We start from the raw sequence: 25,100 nt of genomic DNA, 5'->3' as shown, positions 1-25,100 counted from the left end.
GGACTGCGCTAACAAAACACCACAGATCAGGTGGCTTCAACAACAGAATTTACTTCCTCACGGTTCCAGAGGCTAGAGGTTCGAGATCAAGGTACTGGCTGTGTCTTTACCTGGTCTTCCCTCTGTACGTGTCTGGATCCACAGCTCCGCTTTTTAGGAGCTCGCCAGTCAGAATGGGTTAGGGCCCAACCTTGGGACTTAATTTTAACTTAATTTCGCCTTATAACCACCCTATGTGACTGTTCAGATACAGTCACATCCTAGGGTCCTAGAGGCTAAGACTTCAACATGAGAATTTTGTGGGAGATACAACATTGCCCATGACATCAACTTTTACATCAAAAAATATCTGTAATATTTTGGAGTTCCCGTTGTGGCGCAGTGGTTAACGAATCCGACTAGGAACCAGGAGGTTGCGGGTTCGATCCCTGCCCTTGCTCAGTGGGTTAACGATCCGGCGTTGCCATGAGCTGTGGTGTAGGTTGCAGACGTGGCTCGGATCCCGAGTTGCTGTGGCTCTGGCGTAGGCCGGTGGCTACAGCTCCGATTCAACCCCTAGCCTGGGAACCTCCATATGCCGTGGAGCAGCCCAAGAAATAGCAACAATAACAACAACAACAAAAGACAAAAAAAAAAAAAAAAAAAATCTGTAATATTTAATTAAAGTACTTATTTGATTTAATATAAAAGTCACCCTGGATTCCTAAAGACCAAGTCCCATGATAAACGCTTTGATTACCAAAAAGGCCACAGTCTGGCTGACCTCTATGATTAGATTTATGAAAACCACTGATGACTGGTATCCACTTATATAATAAGTAATAAAATAAATTATGTATATGGACATATATATATATATATATATACATAATTTGTCGTATTTACATCTAGTGGTTCAAAACCTTATGGCAAAGAATTAAACATACTTCATAATGAACAGTAGCTGACAGATACAATCTAAGAAGGATGGGATTTGCTGCTAAAGAGAGAAAGATAAACTAGCCTTGATGAGACAAAGTGAATTTTCATGGACAGGCCATTAGCACTTTCCTACTTGGGTCATACTTTTACAGGTCAGCATTTAGCATTACTGGGGAATCTGATGACTGCTTTGTCTAGGGTCTCTGTTTATTCTGGTGGACTCTGCTTAGATGGCCTTTCCTTGCCCTCTCCCCCTTTCTAAACGCTGCCCCCCCCCCTGCAGGCTGAATTCTCCTCATCATTTAGATTCTGCCTTCGAAAGGAAACCTGTGCAAACCACTCAGGCCAATATCTTACTTCTGAATTTCCATATTACAATCTTAACATTTATTGGGCACTTAATCGTCTTCATTCACCACGTATTTACTGAGTGCAGACCATGTACCGAGGAGCACTCTGTTCTAGATGATGGTGATACCAGCTGGGAATAAAGGAGACAAAACACCTGCTCTCACGGAACATTCCAGTAGGTGAGGTGAGGGAGACTAAACAGTAAACACGCGGGACGTGATCACAACTTCTAGGAAAGCAAGTAGAGCAGAGGGAGGACACAGGCCTCCCAAATGAGCAGTCAGGGAAGACCTGTCAGACGAGTCACCTCTGAGCAAGACGGCACCGTCTGTGGGCACCTGGGTCTGGGGGTGGGTGGCGATGGGGGGCAGTGTTCTGTGCAGAGGGCACAGTAAGTCCAGAGTGGTGCTTGTCCTGCTTAGAGAGGGTTAGATGGGCTCGGAAGAGCAGCTGTGGGTGTGGTTTATCCAGATCAAATTTTTTCTTTGAAGCCACATGAAGGCTTTTGAATTGTAATCTGAGTAAAACAGTAAACTATTAAAGGGATCTGAGCAGAGGAAGAGGTATATTCCTTCCCAGGTTCTGAAAGGATCATTCTGGCTGCTGAATGGAAGTGGAATCTAGGTAGAGAAATAAAGGAGAAGTAGAAAACCTTCGAAAGACGACCAATTGTTCGGGTACAAGGACATGATACCTTAGAAGCCTTTCATGTTGTCACGTTGTTGTCATGTTTCCCGTGTCTGTAACTCCCTGAGGGCAGAGAGCTTACACCTGTAATTTGTGGATGAGGCACAAAACCTATGTTCTGCGAATGCCTAACAGTAGCATTAAACACCCATGATTCGAGGAACAGCATGGCACCATCGAAAGGCTGTCGGTTTCTATTTCTTTAGGAAGTTTCAATTCTCTAAGCCATAGTCAACATTGGTAAACCACTGAAAACCCCGTCGTAACAAGGATTAAATGAAAACATTTAGCCTGAGCCACCATTTACCGTGGTGCTTCGGGATAGACCTTCATTCCCCCATTCCAAACACAAATGCCACCCTCTCTGTATAACGCCTGGGAAATTCTGAAAGCTGTGCAGAACGGGATGGAGTCTGATATATATATTACATACAAATTGAATTCATTCCTCTCCTGGGTCTCCAAAGCATGCTCTCAAAAACGCTCCTTCCTTATGGGAGTCGTTGCCTTATCATTTTAGCGTCACCCCAAAACAATTCAGCACCGACCCCACCTTGGTTTTTGCATCCCCACATCTCAGTGACTGTAGGTGTGACCCTAACTGCAGGGTAAATGTTTAGCTTGAGGGCTGGCAGAGCTGTGGAATTTGCATTCTGAGTAGGAAGGGGCCTGGGCAAAACAAGGGAAAGGCCGGTGCTGCCGTGGCCACACGTTGAATTATTACGTCGATTCGCCTTCCCCCCGAAGCAGGTAGAAGACGGAAGCAGAGAAAGGTACCGTGTGACTTTACCCCATCTCACTGGGATCAAGCAGAGGGAAGAGGGAACCCCAAGGCTCCTCTCTCCATGCGGGTTCAACTGTCTTCACTTGGCTTCCTTGTCAAATTCCAGCGCAGGTGCCACCTGCGTGGGCGCCCACGGAGCGCTTGCAAGCTGGGGGGCTGCCCAGGCTCAGAGGCCCGGAGACTGGACATACGAGGAGCACGCGTCGGAGGATAAGAACACGCCACCCGACAGGCCATCGCCGCCCAGACGCCGTGTTTAGCCGGCAAAGAAGAACACTTTTGGAACCGAAGGGCCACCTCAGCAGCGCTCGGGCCCCGGGCCGCGGGGAGGAGAGCGCATGCGCGAGACCTGAGCGCGCCCCCGCCGCCGGGGGACTGAGGGGGCGGGGCCACGCAGCTGCGCACGCGCAGCTGGACACATAGGCGGAAGTGGCCCGCAGGCGCCGGGGATGCGAGCACCTGCCGAGGAGGCGGCGGCGGTGGTGGACGGTGCCGGAGTGGGCGAGGAGGAGAAGCAGGAGGTGATGGCGACGGACCTGGGGAGGGGGAGACGCTCCGTCTGGCTGAGGCGCCTCCTGGGCTGGGGTCACCCTTCTGGGTGACACACTGGCTCGGGAGTGGACCTGCCCCGCGGGCCTTTCGCCGTGTTTGGGACCCAGGGAACCTTGACGCCGCCCATCTTCATCCTGAGGAGCGAGCGGGAGAGGATGAGTCGGGAGGCTGGGCGGGTGACTCCCGATTTTAAGGAATGGAAACCTGCTGGCGGGGTTTTCAGGGAGGAGCATGTGCGGCACCTCGCCTTTCCGCCCGCCGGCTGGCGAGAGCTCGCTCCGGCCTGTGTGTGGACTGTCAGACCGAGGCCACCTCCGGAGGGGCCTTGAGGCTATTCTCAGGGCCTCTGGACGACTGTCAGTCGCCAGGGCTCCCCCAGAACAGCGTGTTCAGATGAGGACTACTTCCGGGTTCTCCGTTCAGCAGGGTGCTGTGTGGTACCCTGCTGTCCACTTGCAATGCAACGAGATTATTCTCATCGGGCTCTTAGATTCATGTCATAAACTTCCCCGAGTCGTTCTCTAATACCTCCAGATTTTGCAGCTTAATTCTCTCTCCCACCTTTTTATTAATTTATTTTTAAAGAAATACTGAAAGAAGGCAGAAGGATTTGGTGTGCTTTGTTTGTTTTTTTGATGTTGAGCGTATGCATTTCTTTTACAGCAAGATATCAGACGTCTAGAGTTATTTTTTGGATAAACGTTTTTCTAAATGAATTGGGATAGTTTGAGCCTTGGAAGACAGAGATACAGTGTTTGAAAATAATTTAGATAGGTGTTACCTGTACCCAACCTCTTCATATGTCTGTTAAATCCTAATTTTAGTTTTCTCCCTTGGAAAAAAAGAGTAACCTTCAAAAATCAGCAGTTTATTGAACTTTGTGCAGTGAAGTGTATTCAAAGAAATGGGACAGGATTTTGTTTTTCTCTGTTTTATAGTGTTACTCCACAGGCCATGATAAGTATTCAGAGTCCAGTTAATCTTGATATAACAGCAAGACTCGTTTAATTGCAACACAGCATGTGGGAAAATACAGAATCAAGTTTTTTCAGGCTACTAACACCATAATGACCTATTTTCCTCCTATTCTACCTTTTTGTAGTGGGAGACTTTTCATCTAAAGGTTGGGAAAGAGTAGATTAAGAAATTAACTGACATTTTGCAACAGTAGTCATTTTAAATCAACGTTGTCACCACTCATTTATTTTTAAATTGCAATATGTGCTAGAAATGCTACCATCTCATTCCATTTTAGCAGTTCTCTGCAACTGCAGGTAACTAAAGTTAAATGTCTGTGTTGACTTTAGGAAGAGACCTCAGCCAGTGATTCAGACCTGTGTTTTTGTTTGTTTGTTTGTTTTTGTACATTAGCTTCAAGTGTTACATGAACTTATAAATTAAAGCAAAATGTTAATTATCGCTGAAAGCTGATTTTAATTCTGTGCTTGATTTTTTTTTTTTCCTGCACCACAAGGACATTAGACCAAATTCTTTTTTTTTTTTTTTTTTTAAGATCAGTTTCCTTAGATGGTGGTTAGAATCCATCCTTAATGCCTGAAGTGGAAGGGAGATGGCAAACATTCAGGATGACCGTCCCGGGGTGTCACAGTGTCATCCTTCCTCCGTCACACCTCCGGAGGGGTCACACCTGGCCAGCGATGTTCTGGTTAATAAAACGGCATTCTCAATGCAAAGCTTTTTGTAAGGGCAGGTTTTCGGGTGCTGGTGCCTCAAGTAAGCAGAGGAAATTAATTTATTTCCGTCTCCATTTCAGATGCTTTGTGGGAAATTTCAGTAGAGGTGTCAGTACTTTGGTGCAGATGTTCAAGAAGAGACCATGCCGGAGGAGTTTGACTGCGTGTCTGGCGCAGATCTGCAGCTTCTAGGATCGTGAATATAGGTGTGTTAGAAATAGCAGAGTGTTGGGAAGGAGCACAACCCTAATGGTGATGAAACAGTGTTTAGTAAAGTGCAGTAGAGGCCTTCATGTAATATCCTGACTTTTGTTGGGTGCTAGAGCAGCCCACAAAGGTAACATCCTCTCTTCCCTTAAGGATTTCATAAACTTGGAGTTCCCGTCGTGGCGCAGTGGTTAACGAATCCGACTGGGAACCATGAGGTTGCGGGTTCGGTCCCTGCCCTTGCTCAGTGGGTTAACGATCCGGCGTTGCCGTGAGCTGTGGTGTAGGTTGCAGATGCGGCTTGGATCCCGCGTTGCTGTGGCTCTGGCGTAGGCTGGTGGCTACAGCTCCGATCAGATTCCTAGCCTGGGAACCTCCATATGCCACGGGAGCGGCCCAAAGAAACAGCAAAAAAAAAAAGGATTTCATAAACTTGTAGGAGAGGCAGACATAAAAGCAAAGAAGTTACATCGTTATGATTTAGACGTTTGTGAAAAATAGCAAGTGCCCCATGAGTCCAGGGATGAACCAGTTTGTCATTTACAGGCCTTTAATCAGTATAGCATTATGAATTATTATAGAATTCGTGTTCAGCAATGTGAGAGAGGGAACAGGGGAAAGGAGGTTTTATACAGGCTAATCTAGGAATCTAAGCAGAGAAGGTGGTGGCTTAGTGGTAGGGTTAGAAACAGATTTTAGATGTATGTATGGATATAGTAGCGTCCACAGGAAACTTGGCCAAATAGAGAATGTGAGGAAAGGGAGAATCTCAGCCTCCAGGTGTTCAGCTTGTGTTTCGCAGTAGTTACTGTTAAGTGAGGTTGGGCACACAGGAAGAAGAGCAGGTTTCTTTTGAGGGAAAGTAATAGAGGTGTCACAGAAGCATTGGGAAATACGGTCAAGCTCTCAGGAGAGAGGTCTGGGTCAAAAACCCAGGTTCAAATTTCCAGCCACACATCAGAGAGGTGACTCCACATCAGAGAGGTGATCTTACCCATGGTTCTAAAAACTGCAGTAATGACAGCTACTATTTATGGACCAACCTAACTGTGTGACAGGCACTTTTACATTGATTTCATATAGTCTTAAAAATCCTATGATAAGCACACATTTTGACCCCCCTTAAAGATGCACATCTGATGTTCAGAAAAGTTAAATAGGAATTCCCGTGGTGGTGCGGAGGAAATGAATCCGACTAATATCCATGAGAATGCAGCTTCGATCCCTGGCCTTGCTCAGTGGGTTAAGGATCCGATGTTGCAGGGAGCTGTGGTGTAGGTCGCAGATGTGGCTCCGATCTGGTGTGGCTGTGGCTGTGGTGTAGGCCAGCAGCTGTAGCTCTGATTCGACCCCTAGCCTGGGAACTTCCATATGCCAGGGGTGTGGCCCTAAAAGACAAAAAGACAAAAAAAAAAAAAGTCTTAGCAGAGATAACGTTCATTAAATGTAGTGTGGGAAGCCAGAACGATGTACAGAAGAAGAGGAAACAGGCAAAGGAAAAGAAATACAGTAAAATTTCTTAAAAGTCACACCTTTTCTGTTTAGAAATATGGCAGGTATCCTGTACAGCAAATGTTCCTTGATGCCTGTGTGTGATTGTTAGTTACCGGTTGTATCCAGAGCCTTGAGTCCAAGTTTAAATTACTGAAGGCGGCTACTTAATCCCTTTAAGTCAGCAAACGAGAAGGGATCAGGAAGCAACGATTCTGAATTCTTTTCCAGAGGAGAGGTCACTGTCAAAATCGTTTTTATCTATCCTCTTCCCTCAACTAGAATCTACATTTTAGTTCCCACTGGGACTGAGGCAGACAATGGTCTTTTCTAAGAAGTTTTCTTAATAAGTTTATGCTGTTCTTTAATAGTTATAATTTGTCACTCTTTCTTCAGCTCTCACACGGAAATTATTTTTCAGTTCATATAAATCCAAGAAAAATCGATGGCCTTCCATGGAGCCTTCATGATATTTTTTCCACAAATAACAAAAAATGATGTGTTTTTAAGCTTTTTGCAAGCCCAAGGACTTTTTTCTTTAAAAAAAAAAAAAAAAAAAAAACAGCTTTATTGGGAAATAATTGATACAAAAAATGCACATGATTAGTAGATGCAGTCTGATGAGTTTGGGATGATTTGGGCATATGCATGCACCGGGGATCCCATCTCCATAATCGAGCAATAAACCTATCTATTGCTTCCAGAAGGTTCCTTGTGATCCCTTTGTGTGCATAGGTAAGCGTGTTTAACATGAGATCTACCCTCTTAAAGGTTTACGTGTGCACGATACCACATTGCTGACCAGAAACAGTGTGTAGTGGTGCTTCTGCGAGAGAGTTCTAGAACTTAATCATCTGATGTAACTGAAACTTTACCCATTGAACAACTGCCAGGGGCAATAATTTTCTCTAAAGAAAATGTTTTCTTTTAACCTCAGAGATGCTATTGCTAAAGCATAGTATCCTTCCTGTAATCTCTGATAAATTTAGCTTTTTACATAACTTGTAGTTGTCTGACTTCATTTTAAAATGTCATTAGCAAATAAATGTTACCGTTATCTTAGAAGCTAAAGGAGTTTAGATTGTTGTTTACTCTTCTCTGCAATGAAAGATTGATTTTAATGTTGAAGACATTATGCTTAACACCCATACTGTGGGCTTTAAAACTGCTATCCTCAGTACAAATAAAAATATAATAAAAGCACATTTACCTGTTTGATGAAATAAACACAAGGTTAGCTTTTGGTTTGTTGCTATGGAAGTAAGAATGGTGTATATTGGAGCTCCCATCATGGCTCAGCAGAAATGAATCTGACTAGCATCCACGAGGATGCAGGTTCATTCCCTAGCCTCATTCAGTGGGTTAAGGATCTGGCGTTGCCGTGAGCAGTGGTATAGGTTGCAGACTCGGCTCGGATCTGGCATTGTTGTGGCATAGGCCAACAGCTACAGCTCCGATTGGACCCCTAGCCTGGGAACATCTATATGCCATAGGTGCGGCCCTAAAAGACAAAAAAATTTTTAAAAAGAGAGAACAGTGTATATTTAATTTAGTGGTATATTGGTCTTTATCAGGCGAAGATAAATTGTTTGGTTGATTTAAGCTTGAATAAGAGCATTAATATATTAATATCCAGAGAGAATGACTTGTATAATTTTCAAAACGTGATTTGAAATATTGTCTGGGGTAGGGTACTTACTTTATGGTCTATATATTTTGCTCAAATTACTTATTTCCTGCTGCAGGACTTGGCTCAGCAGACAAAAGAAAAACTGAACAAAGGAGAGGAAACCAACAAACATCACGCTGGAAATACTGAATGTGGCAGAATAAGAACAATGGATCTCAAGTTCAACAACTCCAGGAAATATGTTTCTATCACTGTCCCATCCAAAACCCAAGCAATGTCACCACACATCAAGTCAATAGATGACATTGTGGTGCTTGGCATAAATCTCAGCAGATTTAACAAACTTACTCAGTTTTTCATATGTGTTGCTGGAGTTTTTGTATTTTACCTAATTTATGGATATTTACAGGTGAACAAATTAATTATTTCCTTTTACTGTGTTCATATGTTATAAACTTACCAATTGAAGTCAGTGTGGGCGCTGCTAATAGTTTGGTCCAATGTATTTTCCTTTGTAGGATAGCAAGTTTATTCACACATTTGAGGGTTTGAGTAAAGCAGTAGAAAAGGGTAAAGAGTAAATCGGCTGGAAACAGGGATCAGGATATTAGAATTAAATGTTTTACATGGGGGGAGGGGAACAGGAGACAATCTTTAAAAGTTAAAATTACAAAAAAAAAAAAAAGCACTGTTATGTTTTGTAAAAGGTAGGTAATAATTGCAGCCGTATGTTAGTTTTTAAAAGAAAATGACTCAGGAGTTCCTGTTGTGGCTCAGTGAAAATGAATCTGACTTTTATCCATGAGGACACAGGTTCGATCCCTGGCCTCGCTCTGTGGGTTAAGGATCAGGCATTGCCATGAGCTGTGGTGTAGGTCGCAGACACGGCTCGGATCCCATGTGGCTGTGGCTGTGGTGTAGACCGGCAGCTGCAGCTCCAATTCAACCCCTAGCCTGGAAACTTCCATATGTCATGGGCACAGCTCTAAAAAGACAAAAAAAAAAAAAGATTCAAGCATTAATTGGTGTTTTGGAGCATAATTCCCACATAGAATTGCATGATAGCACAAAAGCCATATTCCAGCTCACTCTTGATTCCTCAAGCTCAATGAGAGGTCATTTTGCAGAAAAAGATTAGGCTGTTGTCTCTTTTTCCAAGGGTGTCTCTCAGTCACTCGTGTTCTGAAGCACCTGCTGTGTTCTCAGTCTTCTCATTCTTGCTGGTTTCCTCTTCTGTTCCAGCTTTGCCAGAGCCATATTTCTCTGTGGTTTTTGCCCATGCAAAACCTTTCTGATGTTTCCACAGTTTGTCTCAGAGTTACATTGTGTTGTGGGATGGTTGTATGTATTTGACCAGCAGTAAACTCCTTGACCTTCCAAGACATGAGCTGGATGGGTGAGGATCCAGGCTAGTATCAACAGACTGTTTGAATGGGGACGGATATTATCAGCCATCAGCTCATTAGTGCATATTTTTAGCCGTTACCATCTTTCCTTTTCTATGCAACTTCCTAACATGAGAGCATCTTTTGTAATTCAGGAAAAGGAAAGTGGTGTGTTTTCTTAAAACACAGACAACGTTACCGATATTATTTAATGAGTTAGAGTGATCTTAAAAATTACTGTACTCTTTTCCATGATCTTATGGAGATGAATTATAAGAGTATAAAGGAGAAAATAGAATTGTAACTACTCCTTAACTTTTTTTGTTGTTGTTGTTCTTTTTAGGGCTGCAACCGCAGCATATGGAGGTCCCCAAGCTAGGGGTCGGATTGGAACTGTAGCTGCCGGCCTACACCACAGCCAGAGCAACAAGGGATCTGAGCCGCATCTGCAATCTAAACTGCAACTCAGGGCAATGCTGGATCCTTAACCCACTGAGCAAGACCAGGGATCAAACCACAATCTCATGGATGCCAGTCAGATTCGTTTCCCATGAGCCACGATGGGAACTCCTCCTTAGCTTTTAAGAGTGCTATGGGGGAGTTGCCATCGTGGCTCAGCAGTTAAGGAACCTGGCTGGCATCTGTGAAGAACGCATGTTTGATCCCTGACCTCACTCAGTGGGTTAAGGATGCATTGCCATGAACTGTGGTGTAGGTCGCAGACGTGGCTTGGATCCCGCATTGCTGTGGTCCTGGGGTAGGCTGGTGGCTACAGCTCCCATTGGACCCCTAGACTGGGAACCTTCATATGCTGCGAGTGTGGCCCTAAAAAGACAGAAAGACAAAAAAAAAAAAAAAAAAGAATGCTATAGGGAGTGTTGGTGTGAAACAACATGAATTTTAAAATCTTAATACTTATGATAGTAACTGAGTTTCCCGCTAGAAGATGAATAAAAATTCACGTATCACAGTGAAGAACAATACAAGATAGTAAATTTTGTCAAACGTTGGAATTTCTTGTTGAGAAACATCTTTTTTCTTTCGAAATACCATCGTTACCAAATGGCTTGGGAGCAAAGTTAGCTATTTTAATGGAAAATGAATTAGAAATTTACAAATTTCATTAATTTTTTTCCATTTGATAAATCAGATTTTAATTTACAATAATATGTGTGTGCAAAGTTTCTTTTAAAATTAGATAAACATAATTACAACATGATCACTTTTGTGAGACCTGGCATTGCTCCTACAGCTTATATGTAGTTACATATTAAAATAGTTTAAGGAAAATGTTGGGGTTTTGTAATAAATTTATCGATATAGAAAGTGAAATATTTATCTGAACACCAAGATATTAATAAAGCTATTTTTATGTTTTATTGTTCATAAACCAGAAAACAAGATAACTTAAATACTTACTTGAACATGAAATCTAAATTTGGAGAATTAAACAGCATCCTAAATATACAAAGTCAATTCAGGGTCTTTTTAGAGGTTATGTTTAATTTTTCTTCAAAAATAAATGTATCCATCAATTTAATCTTAAATTTATTTCAAATACAGCTGAAATACACACACACACACACATATAGTGGCTGGATTGAGTTGTTCAGTTAAGCCAGGTTTTATTCGAATATTTCCTAATATTTCTTAATATGGAATCTCCATATGCCGCAGGAGCAGCCCTAACAAAAAGCAAAAAAAAAAAGTTTATTAACAATATAAATGTTATTTCTTGATATAATATTATGTTTAGGAAGAGTAACTATTCCCTCTATAAGAAGTTTTATATAATCTATGGCACAAGAAATTCCAAAAATTAACTGATTATCAGTTCGAACTGATTATATTACTATAGGAAAACAGGCCTGAGATAACAGACTTCTAAGGAAATATGCTTTTTATGCAGTCCATGAGTTCTGGAATGAGCTCCCTCCCTCCTTATTTTGGGTGACTCTTAGGTTTGGTCTTTAAAAAAAAAGAAAACAGCATGAGATGGGGTTCCCGGCTCACTCCCCCCCTTCCTGTCCTAGTGATGGTCATACCTGAGTGTCTGCTGTCGCTTGGTGACGAGGCCCCCTCACTTCTCTCATTTGACCTCTGAGAGAGAGGCCTTGTGCTTTGGATGGGTTTTTTGCTTTGTGGCGGGGGTGAGGCTTGGTTTCTTTTAAAATGCTGTGCTTATAGGAAGTCATTGTGAGGAAACTGGTCTGCCCCTTGAACTTACCTGTGTTCTCCTATCTCCTGACAGGAATTAATATTTTCAATGGAAGGTTTTAAGCCCTATGGCTGGTACCTGACCTTAGTGCAGTTTGCGTTTTACTCCATATTCGGCCTAATAGAACTTCAGCTCATTCAAGACAAAAGGAGAAGGTATGTGGTTTGTTTTATCTTTTGGGCATAAGGAGTATATCATATGTAAAATACGTTTTGTATGAATAAAACACTTAATACCCACGCATTTTTACTAGTATAATGAACTTATTAAAAATATTAAATACGGTATTTCCATTATACAGCAGAAAAAGTAGTATCCATTTACGTGTAATGTCATCAAATGAAAGAATGTTGCTTACGCTCCACTTGAGGTAGATATTCTTAAAACAGGAGAATGTATTTAGATGTGCGTATATGTCTTTATAATGGAAACAGGTGTGATTAACCCAAGACCCGTGATGTGAAGCATCAATACCTATTTTTACAGTGACTTTAAAATGCGTAGCTAGTGTTTTGTGAGATGTATTCCATTTAACGTCATCATGTTTATAGTCGCCAACAGTAGAGGTCGCATCCTTAGACATGAGAGAAATTTCTTAATGTGCTTTTTCATCAAAACGAAAAGAGTTTATATGACAGTACCTTTTAAATCAATGACCACCTAGGTCTGAGAAATACCTTAAAATATTTTTTATGGCATATTGAACCCCATGCAATAAAAACCTAATCTCTTAATATATCAGAAGGTGGTTGGGAATTTGAATATAACATTTTCTTGGTAAATGGAAGTGTGGTTATCCTGTCATGTCAGACCCGAATATGTGACTATTTCATGTATATATTAGACACTTTAAATGTAATAAGGAGCTGTAATATTAACATTCTGTCTTCACTGATAGAAATGTTTAATCCTTCAAAGAAAATAAAGAATTTTCCCAGCTACTTTTTTTCATAGATGTTTTTGATGTTTCTATGAAAATAACATTTTAAGTATTTAAATCAGTAACCAGTGTTTCTTCATGGGTCTAATTTTACCTCTCAACCTCTCTATTGCCAGTAACTAACTCACTGTAGCAGTGGTATTAAAAATGTTTGAATCTGAAGATGTCTTCTTCGTTAGTTTCATGCCCTGAAACCTTAAGACTTAGCCATAGGTGACAGAATAGAAAGTAATTAAATGTTTCTGTCAAGACTAATACATGTGGAAGCCTAACAGTTCATTAGGTTTTGCAAACTGCTGGATCTCCGATTGCTTCTAAAGTAGGAGAACCTAATGCAGTGCTTATTAAATTAAAAAACACAAAGAAGATGTGTCTTCCGTTAACTTTAAAAAAGATACAACTCCCTCTCAGCTTCCAAAAAGAGGTGGGGAGTGAGCCTCTAGCCCTGTTTCTCCCCCCCTTAAAACACGTGACCGTAACATATTTAAAGTCATTTGTGTTTGATTTAAACGTAAGTGAAGGAATTAGGTAGGAGAATTTATGGATCTAGGATAATGAAATTCTAAATTGGATACTTCATTCCAAGGCGCATGACAAGCTTTTTTTTTTTTTTTTGGTTTTTAGGGCCGTACCTGTGGCATATGGAGGTTCCCAGCCTAGGGGTTGAATTGGAACTGCAGCTGCCGGCCTGCACCACAGCCACAGCAACGCAGGATCCAAACCACATCTGCAATCTACACCACAATTCACGTCATCACCAGATCCCTGACCCACTGAGCAAGGCCAGGGATCGAACCCGTGTCTTCATGGAGGCTAGCTGATTCCACTGTGCCATGAGGGGAACTCCCTACAAGCTTTTTTAGAGAAAGTCTTTAAAGATGTATTACAATGAAAATGTGCCCAATCACATATTTCTGAATTTATTTCTGAGTAAACATCTGTCTCTCAGTTTATTTACGTGGCACTACTCTTTATACCTTTAATTAGTCAAATTCTTTGCTTAGTTTTTCTTTTTTCTTCCTATTTTATATGAGTGCTTGTGTACTTGAAAGATTTAAAGGCAGAAAACATGGGTTTGAGTCTTGTTACTGCCTTTTATTTGTTTTGTCCATACCATAAGGAAGTTTCTTAAATTCTCTCTGACTCAGCCTGGGGAGCAAAGGTAGTGACGTGGCATGGAGCACATTCTAGAGCGGAATACCCTAAATCTACTCCTTGTTTTTCACCAAAGGTTATCTTGTAACCCAAGTGCTAATTGCTCTGTGTGAGTTTTTAACAAAGGAGGTTATCTGTCAGATTGGTTTCGAAGGGGTTTTTAACGCCACAACTTTCCCACCGTATCTAAAGTAGGAAGCAGTTGGGATATTAAATTACAAAGCAGAAATGGTGAGAAACCTGGAGGCGAGATGGTGAAATCTAGCCCCCCTTCACCAGTGAGAAAGCAGAGCTGGAGGAGAGCTGGGATTTCCAGGACTCGTGCCGCAGGTTGCTGTCAGAGTCGGCGCCTTCAGCATTTAGGTTTTCTGAGTTCCAGGCTGCTTTTCTTTCTTCCTGTGCTGTGTGCTGCTTTTCTAACCGAGATTTTCTGCTCTTGGGAGTCTTCTGACTTGGGTTTTTATTTTCCGGCCCCTGTTTGCACCTTACGGATGAGGAAAGTTGCTTCCTGTGACTGAGAAGCGATGCTCTCCGCCTCCACTGCTGTCCCACCGAGTGTCATCCCCCACGGAGAGGGGAGACGCCAGCTGTGCACTGATGCCTGTGGGCGGGCCCAGACCTTTCCAGTGGATCGTAAATGTTGACCTCTGCCTTAGGAGTTAGGTAGAAGCAAAGGTCTCAACATTGAAATGCTAAGTGGAAGTGCTGCATTTTAATTGAATTTTTCTAGTGCATTATTTCGCTTTGCACCTAGCCATCTAAAAAGGGTGGAGGAATTTTGTTGCCTTGATTTGAACATGAACACAGGTCCCCAAATGGAAACTAGGTCTGAGAATGCCACCTCGTCTAATCAGAAGAATAGTGCTTTCACGTGTCAGCCACATCGATGTACAGGAGTATTATTTTAGACCATATTAACTGTCTACTCTGGTTAAGCATGTGCTCACAGGCAGAGCTCCAAATGCTGAAGCTGCCAAATCAGGAATCTCCTTTAGGAAATCCAGGTAGCACCCAAAGTAGACAGTTTGGGATCATGAAGAGAGAGTCAGATTCCTCAGCCGAAAGTTGATTCTTTCAACATTTTATCCAGTACTACATTAGAGAGGAGTCATAAGATATCGTGGTAATAAAAACCATGTCGAGAGTTTTAAACCACCCTGTACGTTTTCTAGAGAAATTCTGCTCAGATGATTAGGATGTATTTTTCCTAATGCTAGATGGAAACATTAGGAAACAGTCACCAGTTTGGAAGTTAAAAATTAGCTAAGGTGCCTTTACCATTATAGAGGCCAATGGTTTTTTTTAAATCAGTTTTTTTTTTTTAATTTGGTCAAGATGGGTTTTGTAAGTAGCTAGAACTACTGTTAAAAACTCTTTTACCAGCCTTTATACTTTCAGTAAGAATCTCAGTAGCTCTAAAATAGTGCTTTTTCACACAGTTGAGAGTTCTCATTTATGATTGATAAAATAAGGGTACATTATTTTTTACCTACGTTCCTTTATACAGGTCAAGAGTGTTGTAGCTTTAAGCACAGCGATATTTTAGCACTATTTCTAGAAGTACTAAACAGAAATTAGAAGAGTAATTGGACATTTACACATTGTAAACACATTCTCTTACCATAGTATGAGTCGGGTCCCAAAATGAAGATTTTAAAAATTGTCTTTTACAGAATACCAGGAAAAACCTACATGATAATAGCTTTTCTAACTGTGGGTACTATGGGGTTATCAAACACTTCCTTGGGCTACCTGAATTATCCTACCCAAGTCATCTTCAAGTGCTGCAAATTGATTCCTGTTATGCTAGGAGGAGTTTTTATTCAAGGTATAGTAATGATATATTTTCATACTGTTTGAAACTAATAGGGTATGTTATGGCATCTGGCATTAGGAAAAACATTCAGCTTCAATTAGTATTTTTAATGAACATTCTAGGTACTGTTAACAATTCTGAGTGAGATCGCATAAAAATCAGGCATTGTAAAAACACTGATACGTCTCTGGTATACCTTAGCATATGAAATCAGTAATTCGGACTCAGGGAAAAATAAAATTAATGTTGTTTTATTCTTTTAATCTGGAATCGACTACATTTCCAGAAATGCCGTATGCACATATTGAAGGCCTAGCTCAGAAGGACCTGGAAAGGCCTTTTTTTTTTTTTTTCCCCACTCTCCGGGGCTCTGCTGTCTATCCCCATTGTACAAATGGACGATTCTCATGTTGAAGCTTCCGCTAAGCCAAGTATTTTTTTACCCAACTCTGCGGATGTGGGCTTCCTAGAGCCCCAACTAAATTCCAAGCCCTGTGAGAGCAGGAGTGAAAGAGGAAGCCATCCGGTGGAATAAGCTGCGGAACAAGTTTTTGTTTTGTTCACACGACCGCCACGAGGAATATTCGTGTTTTGATAATCATTAAAGTTCTTATAGCCTGGCTTCACTTCATGCAGTATAAGCCTTCCCCAGAGAAGTTTTTCAAATGAAATTGTGCATGTCGACTACTTCACATATAATTTCTGGGTAACTGTTCACCCAGGAAAGACTAATGATCTCAATCCCTATTAAAAAATCACATTTAACCGTAACTGACTTGGCCCGTCTATTTCTTTACAATCCTTCCGAAAAGTCATACGACGTGACTTTATTATTTAACTTTGGATGTGCTAACGTAAATTAATACTCACCAACCTAGAAGTTATCTGACTATGTGGTATTTGCAAACTCAGGTGTACCCTGAGTAATTACCCTGGTTGCTTTAAAAACTTATGACCTGTTAGAAAATGCATGGCCTTGTGTTTCCCATAAAGTAAAAGGGGCGCTCGTTGCCGCCAACTTTTTAAGTGTCGCGTTTACTTAGCATCATGGCAGATGAAGAAGGCTCTCGTATCTAACTTCTAAGGAAGGACAAGCTGGTGCTCACTAGTAATTTAATTGTCAAAAGCCCTCCTGGGACTGTCCCATGCCTGGACCTACGTGCTCCTCATCACTTTTGACACTGGATGTAAAAAGCCATCCTGCTTCTCCTTGTTTAAACACGTAGATCTAAAACTGCTGACTGGACGTCTGCCTCATGAGGTTGACTTAACGATTATCCTCCGCAGGAAAGCGTTATAATGTGGCCGACGTGTCTGCTGCCTTGTGTATGAGCCTGGGCCTGATATGGTTCACCCTGGCTGACAGCACGGTTGCACCGAACTTCAACCTCACAGGTAAGGCCTGGAATTGGTTCTTCCTAGATGGTGTAGGCATTTTGGTTGAAAGTGAGGATTTTTACAAATGGTACGAACTTTAGATGATGGTGTAGCATCTGTGATTCTCACATCTTACATAAAGCTTTGGGACTGTGCACATGAGATAGAGTAAAAATATCAACTCTGGAACAGTCACAGGCGGTGCTAGTACTCTTCTTGTGTTTTAACATCACAAGAGGCTGCTTGCCTGGTCAGAGTCTTCGTTATCAAGTATGTGATAGATTAATTTCTTATAGGCTGAATTGGAAAAATACACATGAATTAAGGAGAATCACAGCAGTAATTGTTAGTCTCATTTTCTTTAAAAAAGTTAAACTTTCCATTGTTTATGCTTAAAAAAGGCAACTGTGCTGTTCCTTAATATTGAACCACGTAATATAAATGTAGCCATAACCTCAAAGTGCAGCAAGTTTCCACCATAAACGCTTCCCTCATGCTGTGCCATGCGGAATTTTATAAATTAAATTTAGAGCCTTTATGAGAAAAACAGGTGTTAAAGAATGTTTAAAGATAAATAAGAATAAAAAATATGTGTTGGAATCTTGTTTTTATTCGAAAGCTCTCACAGAGAAATTGTTTATTTTGTGTACGATATTATCGTTCTTAATCTGTTAATTTCACTTATACGATTATTTTAGTATTGTCCCATTTTCTAACCTGACATCTGACAAAAATAATTCCTTGAAAGGAACTCTGAGAGAATTGGGGGGGGGGGGGGAGGAATAAAGCAAAACAAAGCAACAGAAACAACAGGAGAACATTCCGATACTTTATAATTAAGAAGAATCCATGAGCACTTATCACAGTCCCTGATCTGTAGAGTGTATTAAATAAAGGAGATTAAATTAGCTAGGATTTAAGCTGGTTATTTAAGATAGACATAAATAAAACTTGGGATGTATGGATTGCATATAGCAGAATTTACTTACTCAAATAAATGTCCTTCTTTAAAAGAGTCCCCTTAGGATGCAAGTCGTATATTTTCATGCTCTTGCCACTGTGCAGCACAGTCTCGGGAAGCCTCTGAATAGCCTCTGAATAGCCTTTCAGGAGCAAAGATGTTGTTTTCGGGGTCTCCAATAATAGCATGTCTTTTTCTCTCAAGGAAAGATTTGTATTTGAAACAAGGAAAAGAGCATATCAAAATCAAGTATTGATTATGAAAAATGTATATTTATATAATAAGTGCCAAAGTTAGATGACAAGCTAAGCTGAAGAATAAGTATGAAAACTTGAAAATTCTCAATTAGGCGCACACACATATGCATTTATTTTTTTGCTACCTTTGATTGCTTCTATATTTTTAAAAAAATAGAAAGAAGAAACTCCCTTAAATCTCATCAGACTCACAGGTGTAACCCAGGCAGGCCTTTGTTCGGTCTGTAAAGCACCATGCCTGGTGGCCGGTGTCTCATGAACACCGGCTTCTCAGGTACACATGTGTGTTTTTTGTGTGGACCTTGGAAATCATAGGGTCTGCCTGTTCTGAGAGCAAAAGAGGAAGTGCAAAATTTTAGTTCAGACCCATACTCAAACAAGAAGCCTTGGCAACTGTATCATGTTTATGTTTTAATAATATAGGTAGTTTTTTTATGCTTTCCCTCTTCATCTGATTGTTTGAATTAACTGACTACTACTAATCCCATTAGATCTTCTAAGAATCTCTTCTGTGTTTGTTTAATGCAGTGTTTCTTTCAAACATATAGCCTACTTTAAAAGCAGAACAATTGTTTGACGTGATAGCGAAACCCAAGGTGACAGTGTTAATGCAGTTTACTGGTGTTAGTTATTGTTTTAATAACATCACCTTGATGACCGCTACAAATGCGTGTAGATAAAAATACTAAGCTCACTGAGCACATGTGCTATAAGGTCTGCTTTTGTTTTTTTTAGCCCAATTAAATTTCTGGTCAGTCTTGATTATCACTCCTATGTTCAAATAAGGAGGTTCTTTTCTGTCTTATGCCTTCCTGAAGGTGTGATCCTTATTTCCCTGGCACTGTGTGCAGATGCCGTCATTGGAAATGTCCAAGAGAAAGCTATGAAACTGCATAACGCTTCTAATTCAGAAATGGTAAATACTCAGTGCTTTTTCTTCACATCAGACGGACTAAAAAATGATGATATACTTACTTGCATGAAATAATTATGGTGTTCAGTACTTGCGTTGTGTTTTTAAACTGGTGTATCATTATTGTTTTCCTAAAAGTAAATAATTTAAATATTACAAGAAGGTAAAAAGTGAAAACCTATTACCACCGCTAATACCTTATTGCAAGTATGTGATAAATTTTTCCATCTTTGATTTAGGGAATTTTTGGCATGTTAAAAAAAAAAGTCCGGAGTTCCCATTGTGGCTCAGCGGTAACAAACCCCACTAGTATCCATGAGGACGTGGGTTTGATCCCTGGCCCCACTCTGTGGGTTCAGGATCTGGCATTGCCATGAGCTGTGGTATAGGTCGCAAACGTGGCTCAGATCTGGCATTGGCTGTGGCTGTGGCTATAGGCCGGCAGCTGCAGCTTTGAGTCAGCTGCTAGCCTGGGAACCTCCGTATGCCACAGGTGCGACCCTAAAAAGACCACCCAAAAAAAAAAAAAATCCTTTGTTCTTTGTCGTTATATCATTTTTCTCCTCTCTTTGTATTTGGTCCATTTAGAAGTTTGTGATTTGTATGTGGTGTAGTTTATTTTTTCCTTCATGGGTTCTGGCTGTATATTATGATTGAAAAGGGCTTTTCCAACTCTTAAGATTTAAGACTATTATGCACATTGCCTACTAGCTTTATAATTTGTTTTTTTTTATTATTATTATTAAATCTTTGATCCAACCAAAACTAAAAACTTCTTTCATATGGCTACCCATTTGTCTCAGTATCATTTGTTGAATAATCCACTCTTCCAACTCTTAGTTTAAATGCTCTCTTTTATCCTGTCCTACCCTAATGTAAGGGTCGGAATTGTATTCTTTCAAGTTTATTTCTGCCCCAGAACCATATGATGACAGCAGCTTTATCACCATACATTTACCATCTGTTAGGACTAGCCACCCTTGTTCCTTTTGTTTTTCAGAATATTACCACCCGTAGTTATTCTTGGGTGTTCAAATCCCCAAATAAACTAGAAATCCCATTGATACTGTGATTGGTATGGCTTTGAATTATAAGTTAATTTAGGGAGAATGGCATCTATGCACTTGATTCTTTCAGTCGAAGAATAAGGTATGACTTTCCTTTTATTCAAGTGTTTCCTTTAAATGTCCCTTATATTTTAAAGTTTCTTCTTATAAATCCAGTTTTTTTTTTTTATTGGCGTTATTGTTAGGTTTTTTATCTTTTTGCTGTTACTACTGCAAATAATGCTTTTTTTCAATATATATTCTAACTGGTTGGTATTTTTACATAGGAAAGGTGTTATATGCATGTGTTTGTATTAATTTTATAGCCAACCACCTTGCTAGACAGCATACAAGACTGGTCTTTCCTAGCAGACGAGGGCATCTTTGCGGAGTCCCTAGGAACATGGGAGCTTTAATCTTGGTCCGGAGTTTTCCTGGTCATCGTCGCCACTCTTTTTAGATAAGGAAAGGAGCAGAGAATCAAGGAAGTGTAGTGAGAAGGTGTATTACAGTAGGCTCTGAACTAAGATAGCCTTAGTGCTGCGGTAGCTTTATTAGCTCTCCCGTGGGGAAAATGACTTAATCTCTCTGAGTTTTCGTCTCTTAGTTTCTTCATCCACACATTGGAGAGTGGTGCTTACGAGTGCCTACGCTTGTACTGGCTGTGAGAAATGGAGGAATCCATAGGTAGAGCGTGATTGACACGGGACCCGACATGCAGCAGGTGCCTCAGTTGAGGATGATGCTAACTCTGCTTATAAGCAACACAGAACACTAACGAGCCAGGATAGAAAGCTTGGTGGAAAAATTGGGAAATGAAGCAATGGATATGCCATATGCTGCTTATTTTATTTTCTTTATGTTATAATGCCTTTGCAAACTTCGCGTTTGGGTTTTTTCATGTTTAATAAGTAGTTTTGAAGTGTCTTTGTTTTGTGTATGTTTTTAGGCCCTCTACATCACAATCCAGTTTGAGTCAGTAATTAAGCTCTAGGCAAAAAAATGAATAATTAGGCAACCATGTGTGATGCGATTGGTACTGCTGTGTTCATTGTGCATCAAATAATGTGCAGTGTTATAAACAAGATCAACCATCACTTCCAGAAAATTGGGCCATATTGAAAGAGTAATATTACTTTTAAAATTATTTCTTCTACCAAACTTAACTGACTAGATTAATTGAGCCAAATATTGAAAAGCCGTCATTTCCCACCTTTGGTTTCATAGCGGTTCTCTTCCCCTTTACTTTCACCTCCTCCAGGTCTTGTATTCCTACTCCATTGGTTTTGTGTACATTTTATTGGGATTGACATGCACTAGTGGATTAGGCCCTGCGGTAACATTTTGTTCAAAGGTAAACACTAATTACATTTTTTAAAATAAACATCTTCCATTAAAGAGTTTCTTCTGTATTCCTAATTCCCCTTGTTCAGAAAGGCTGTATTTTATGTAATTTGATCATTCCTTTTAACACAACATATGTAGATCAGAAGTTATTTCAGAAATGCAGTGATTTGTATTTAAATTTATTTTATCCTTGCCCTATCCTCTAAGTTTATTTTTAATCTGCTCATAATGTAGAAGTGGGGGTTTTTAATCTCTTCCTTATTTTTCCATTAAATCAGACCTAAATAAGAATCTTTGCTTGACTGAATCGTTGCATGACTTATTGTTGCTCAAGAAGTTGATTAAAATTTGTAGTTTTCTTTCATTTGTAATACCTCAGGGTTTGTTTTGCATTTTTCTAACAGGCTTTTTTTATATGTTTCAGAACCCAGTTCGGACCTACGGTTACGCTTTCCTTTTTTCCCTCACTGGGTATTTTGGAATCTCCTTTGTTCTGGCCTTGATTAAAATTTTTGGTGCACTGCTTGCTGTAACAGGTAGGAATGAAGCACTTGCTTCGATTCTGAAATAAGCATTTACATTTGCTCTGATACTCTCTTCCAAAAGATAAGGGCAGCGTCTACTCCTCGGTAAAAGGAAAATTGTCATATTTCACCAGTTTATTCCTTGGCTTATGGTATTTCTTTAAAATTCTAAAGAAAACGATGTTTGATCTTAATTTCTTGAAGGTTGAATTTTAAAATCAAATATCTGCATTTTCTAAATAGTAACTTAAAGACATTAAAAGACCTTTTAAGAGTTCCCATTGGGGCGCAGCAGTGACAAACCTGACTAGTATCTGTCAGGATATGGGTTCGATCCCTGGCCTCACTCAGTGGGTTAAGGGTCTGGCGTTGCCATGAGCTGTGGTGTAAGTCGCAGGTGTGGCTCGGATCCTGAGTTGCTGTGGCTGTGGGGTAGGCCGGCGGCTGCCACTCCTCTTCAGCCCCTAGCCTGGGAACTTCCGTATGCTGCAGGTGCAGCCATAGCGGGGGGTGGAGGGGGGGATAAAGACCTTTTAAAAAGTATGACCAGATGAATACCTTCAAGGAAAAATATTGTGGTTAGTCATGTTTAATTTATAACTGAAAATTACAGTTTTCTTACACTCATAATAGGACAGGTATTTTGAAGTAAAGCTCTTTGGACCTTCCATGCGTACCCTTTCTGGGGCCTCGATCAGATTTGCTTCCCTTTTCGCTAATGATGGTCATGCACCTGCTCTGCAGGGCCTTTGCCTGACGTGTTTGTCTTGCTCTGGAGGCGTGAAGAGTGCACGTGGGGGCTGCAGGGGAGGCCCAGTGAAGGGGGCAGCTGACCCCATGTGCTGCCTGGTATAGTTTTGCTGAAAGAACAGCCCCCTGACACATACTCTCAGCATCTCCCCGCTGGAGAGGCCCCTCCGGGGAGCCCAGGACTGGAAGTTGTGATGCAGAGCACGGCGTTGGGGTGTCCGAGAAGGCGGGGCCCTGGCCCAGCGCTGACCTTTGGTGACCTGGAGGGACCCGAGTCCCTCCGCTGCTCTCGGTTTCTCTTTTGAGAAGTGACTGGGGTTGGGCAAGAACGTGCCCCTCAGAGCTCTGCGGAGCTGGATCCGGAAGGCCCACACGCATTGTAATTTCTCACGGTGTTCGAGGAACACGGACCTGAAAACCACAGAATAGATTAAACAAGTGGATAAACAGCCCTCTCTTTGTAAAAGTGCACTTGCTCCCTAACTGTTCTGGTTGCCTACACATGAGGCTTCTTTTTGACGTTTGCACCCCTAGTGGTAGAAGGAGGGAGCTTATCTGGAGATCAGGCCTGGTCAGTAACCTCCTGAATCCTCTCAGGCTGTTACAGACTTTGCTCGGGTTTCGGCGTTGCTTGCAGGATACTCACTGTTCCAGAAGGGTCTGATATCCATCTGTACGAGCCCTGTGGTTGGTATAAGGAAATGTGAGATGCCATCCTTTGTCCGGAAGGCGCGGGCAGGTTCTCTCTCTCTCTCGTGTGAAGAAAATCCAGAGATGCTGAGAACACCAGCTAACGTGTTCTCAGCACACACCCTTAGTCTGTGCTGGGTGCCATGGCAGGGGTTCTACGTAGATTCATGCTAACCTCACAGCGGTCCCATAGACGAGGCACCACCCTCGTCCCAAGTCACAAATGGATCAGCTGAAGAAGCCCGGGGAGGTTATGTGACTGGCCAGTAAGTTGCAGATTCAAGATTCCCCCTGAGGCATCTGGCTCCAGACCCACCTTTTAACCCTGAGCTGGTGTGGTGGCTGCAGCTCACTAGGAGCTTTATCCGGCTCTGTCCCTCTGCCGTCTGCGTCCTCATTCTGGGGGGCGCGGGGAGAAGATAGGGACACACCCTTCTCTTCCCGAGGCCTTCCCAGAAATCACCCTCCTGCCACAGCGCTTCTGCTCACGTTTTGTTGACCAGGCATAGTCCTGTGACCACCCCTGGCCAGAGGAGAGGCCTGAAAGGTATCCCAGCTCAAAACAGGGGGCCTTTTATCTTTTTCCTTTGTAGAAGGAGAAGCAGATTTGGGGAATCGGGCTCCAGAACAGTTTCCTCGTTTGTGTTTGCTCCTTCATGCTTTGAACATCCAGTGCGGGAAGCCCTGGCGTCTGGGCTGCGAGGATGCCTGGGACAGGGAACCAGGCAGGGCACGCGGTCTCGTGGGGGAAGGTACCCAGAGCTCCGGCTGGGGCGAGGGCGGAAGGTTTCAGACCTGTCATCCCTGCCTTGGGACAGCCAAGGGGACTGTGGAGGTTACTCTCGGTCCTGTGCCCGCCAGTAGCATAGCAGGATGTCCTTTAGTGCGTGTGCCGCTGTCAGAGACTAACCCCAGCCCTGCCTATAGCTCATCTCCCTTGGAAAGCCTTTCTTTCTGCCAGGCCGGGCGCCACAGCTCTCTGCAGGATGACGTGCCACCGTGCAGCGCGGCCGCCCTCTGGTACCACCTCAGTTAAAAGCTCACGTCTGCAGCCCTGCTAGCTGTCCCCTCCATGCAGCGGGAGCCGTGACTTTCTGTTTGTTTGTGGTCGCCTCTGTTTCCTTGGCACCTCACAGGAGGCTCTGTAAATACTGGTTAAGTAAATGATTTCCAAAATGTTGCCAAGACAGTAGGCACAGTCTTAAACCAACCTTTTTCTCCCTGCAGTGACGACGGGAAGAAAAGCAATGACCATTGTACTGTCATTTATATTCTTTGCCAAACCCTTCACATTTCAGTAAGTGCTTTTTTAATTCAGTAAGTTTCTCCAATTTTAGCTCCTTTGTTTCCCATTTTCTCTTCAGTAGTTGTAGTTTCTTCATAAAGAGTCTTTTTCCTCTTGAC

The 25,100-nt window shown here is 41.8% G+C and overlaps 1 protein-coding gene and 1 long non-coding RNA gene across 20 annotated transcripts in view; one reads left to right on the top strand and one right to left on the bottom strand.

Annotated features, from left to right (window-relative positions):
* The window catches only part of LOC106504312 (uncharacterized), a 289,381-nt gene extending 286,306 nt beyond the window's left edge, over positions 1 to 3,075 (bottom strand). For 5 of the 7 annotated variants that reach the window (XR_014809566.1, XR_014809568.1, XR_014809571.1 and 2 more), the window contains exon 1: positions 2,750 to 3,075. This is a non-coding gene — a long non-coding RNA (uncharacterized LOC106504312). Of the gene's footprint in view, positions 1 to 2,736 lie in introns of all 7 variants that reach the window. The other 2 variants (XR_014809570.1, XR_014809572.1) reach the window with 1 other exon arrangement.
* A 96-nt stretch (positions 3,076 to 3,171) lies between these two features.
* The window catches only part of SLC35B3 (solute carrier family 35 member B3), a 29,045-nt gene continuing 7,116 nt past the window's right edge, over positions 3,172 to 25,100 (top strand). For 3 of the 13 annotated variants that reach the window (XM_021100163.2, XM_001928807.6, XM_084967350.1), the window contains exons 1-9: positions 3,172 to 3,264; positions 8,433 to 8,726; positions 11,954 to 12,075; positions 15,689 to 15,843; positions 17,119 to 17,226; positions 19,245 to 19,342; positions 21,647 to 21,739; positions 22,157 to 22,268; positions 24,924 to 24,993. In XM_021100163.2, the coding sequence (XP_020955822.2) occupies positions 3,193 to 3,264; positions 8,433 to 8,726; positions 11,954 to 12,075; positions 15,689 to 15,843; positions 17,119 to 17,226; positions 19,245 to 19,342; positions 21,647 to 21,739; positions 22,157 to 22,268; positions 24,924 to 24,993 (1,124 nt within the window). In that variant the 5' untranslated portion in view covers positions 3,172 to 3,192. Of the gene's footprint in view, positions 3,265 to 5,069; positions 5,196 to 8,432; positions 8,727 to 11,953; positions 12,076 to 13,484; positions 15,844 to 17,118; positions 17,227 to 19,244; positions 19,343 to 20,339; positions 20,489 to 21,646; positions 21,740 to 22,156; positions 22,269 to 24,923; positions 24,994 to 25,100 lie in introns of all 13 variants that reach the window. The other 10 variants (XM_013977413.3, XM_021100165.2, XR_014809564.1 and 7 more) reach the window with 9 other exon arrangements.

The sequence above is a fragment of the Sus scrofa genome, chromosome 7 (assembly GCF_054392235.1).
Source record: "Sus scrofa isolate SSC_HxYL_T2T_F1_AM1 chromosome 7, Sscrofa_HxYL_maternal_Yorkshire_Landrace_v2.0, whole genome shotgun sequence".
Lineage (NCBI taxonomy): Eukaryota > Metazoa > Chordata > Mammalia > Artiodactyla > Suidae > Sus > Sus scrofa.
The sequence above is the reverse complement of the archived record's forward strand: the minus strand, read 5'-3'. Positions and strand labels throughout refer to the sequence as shown.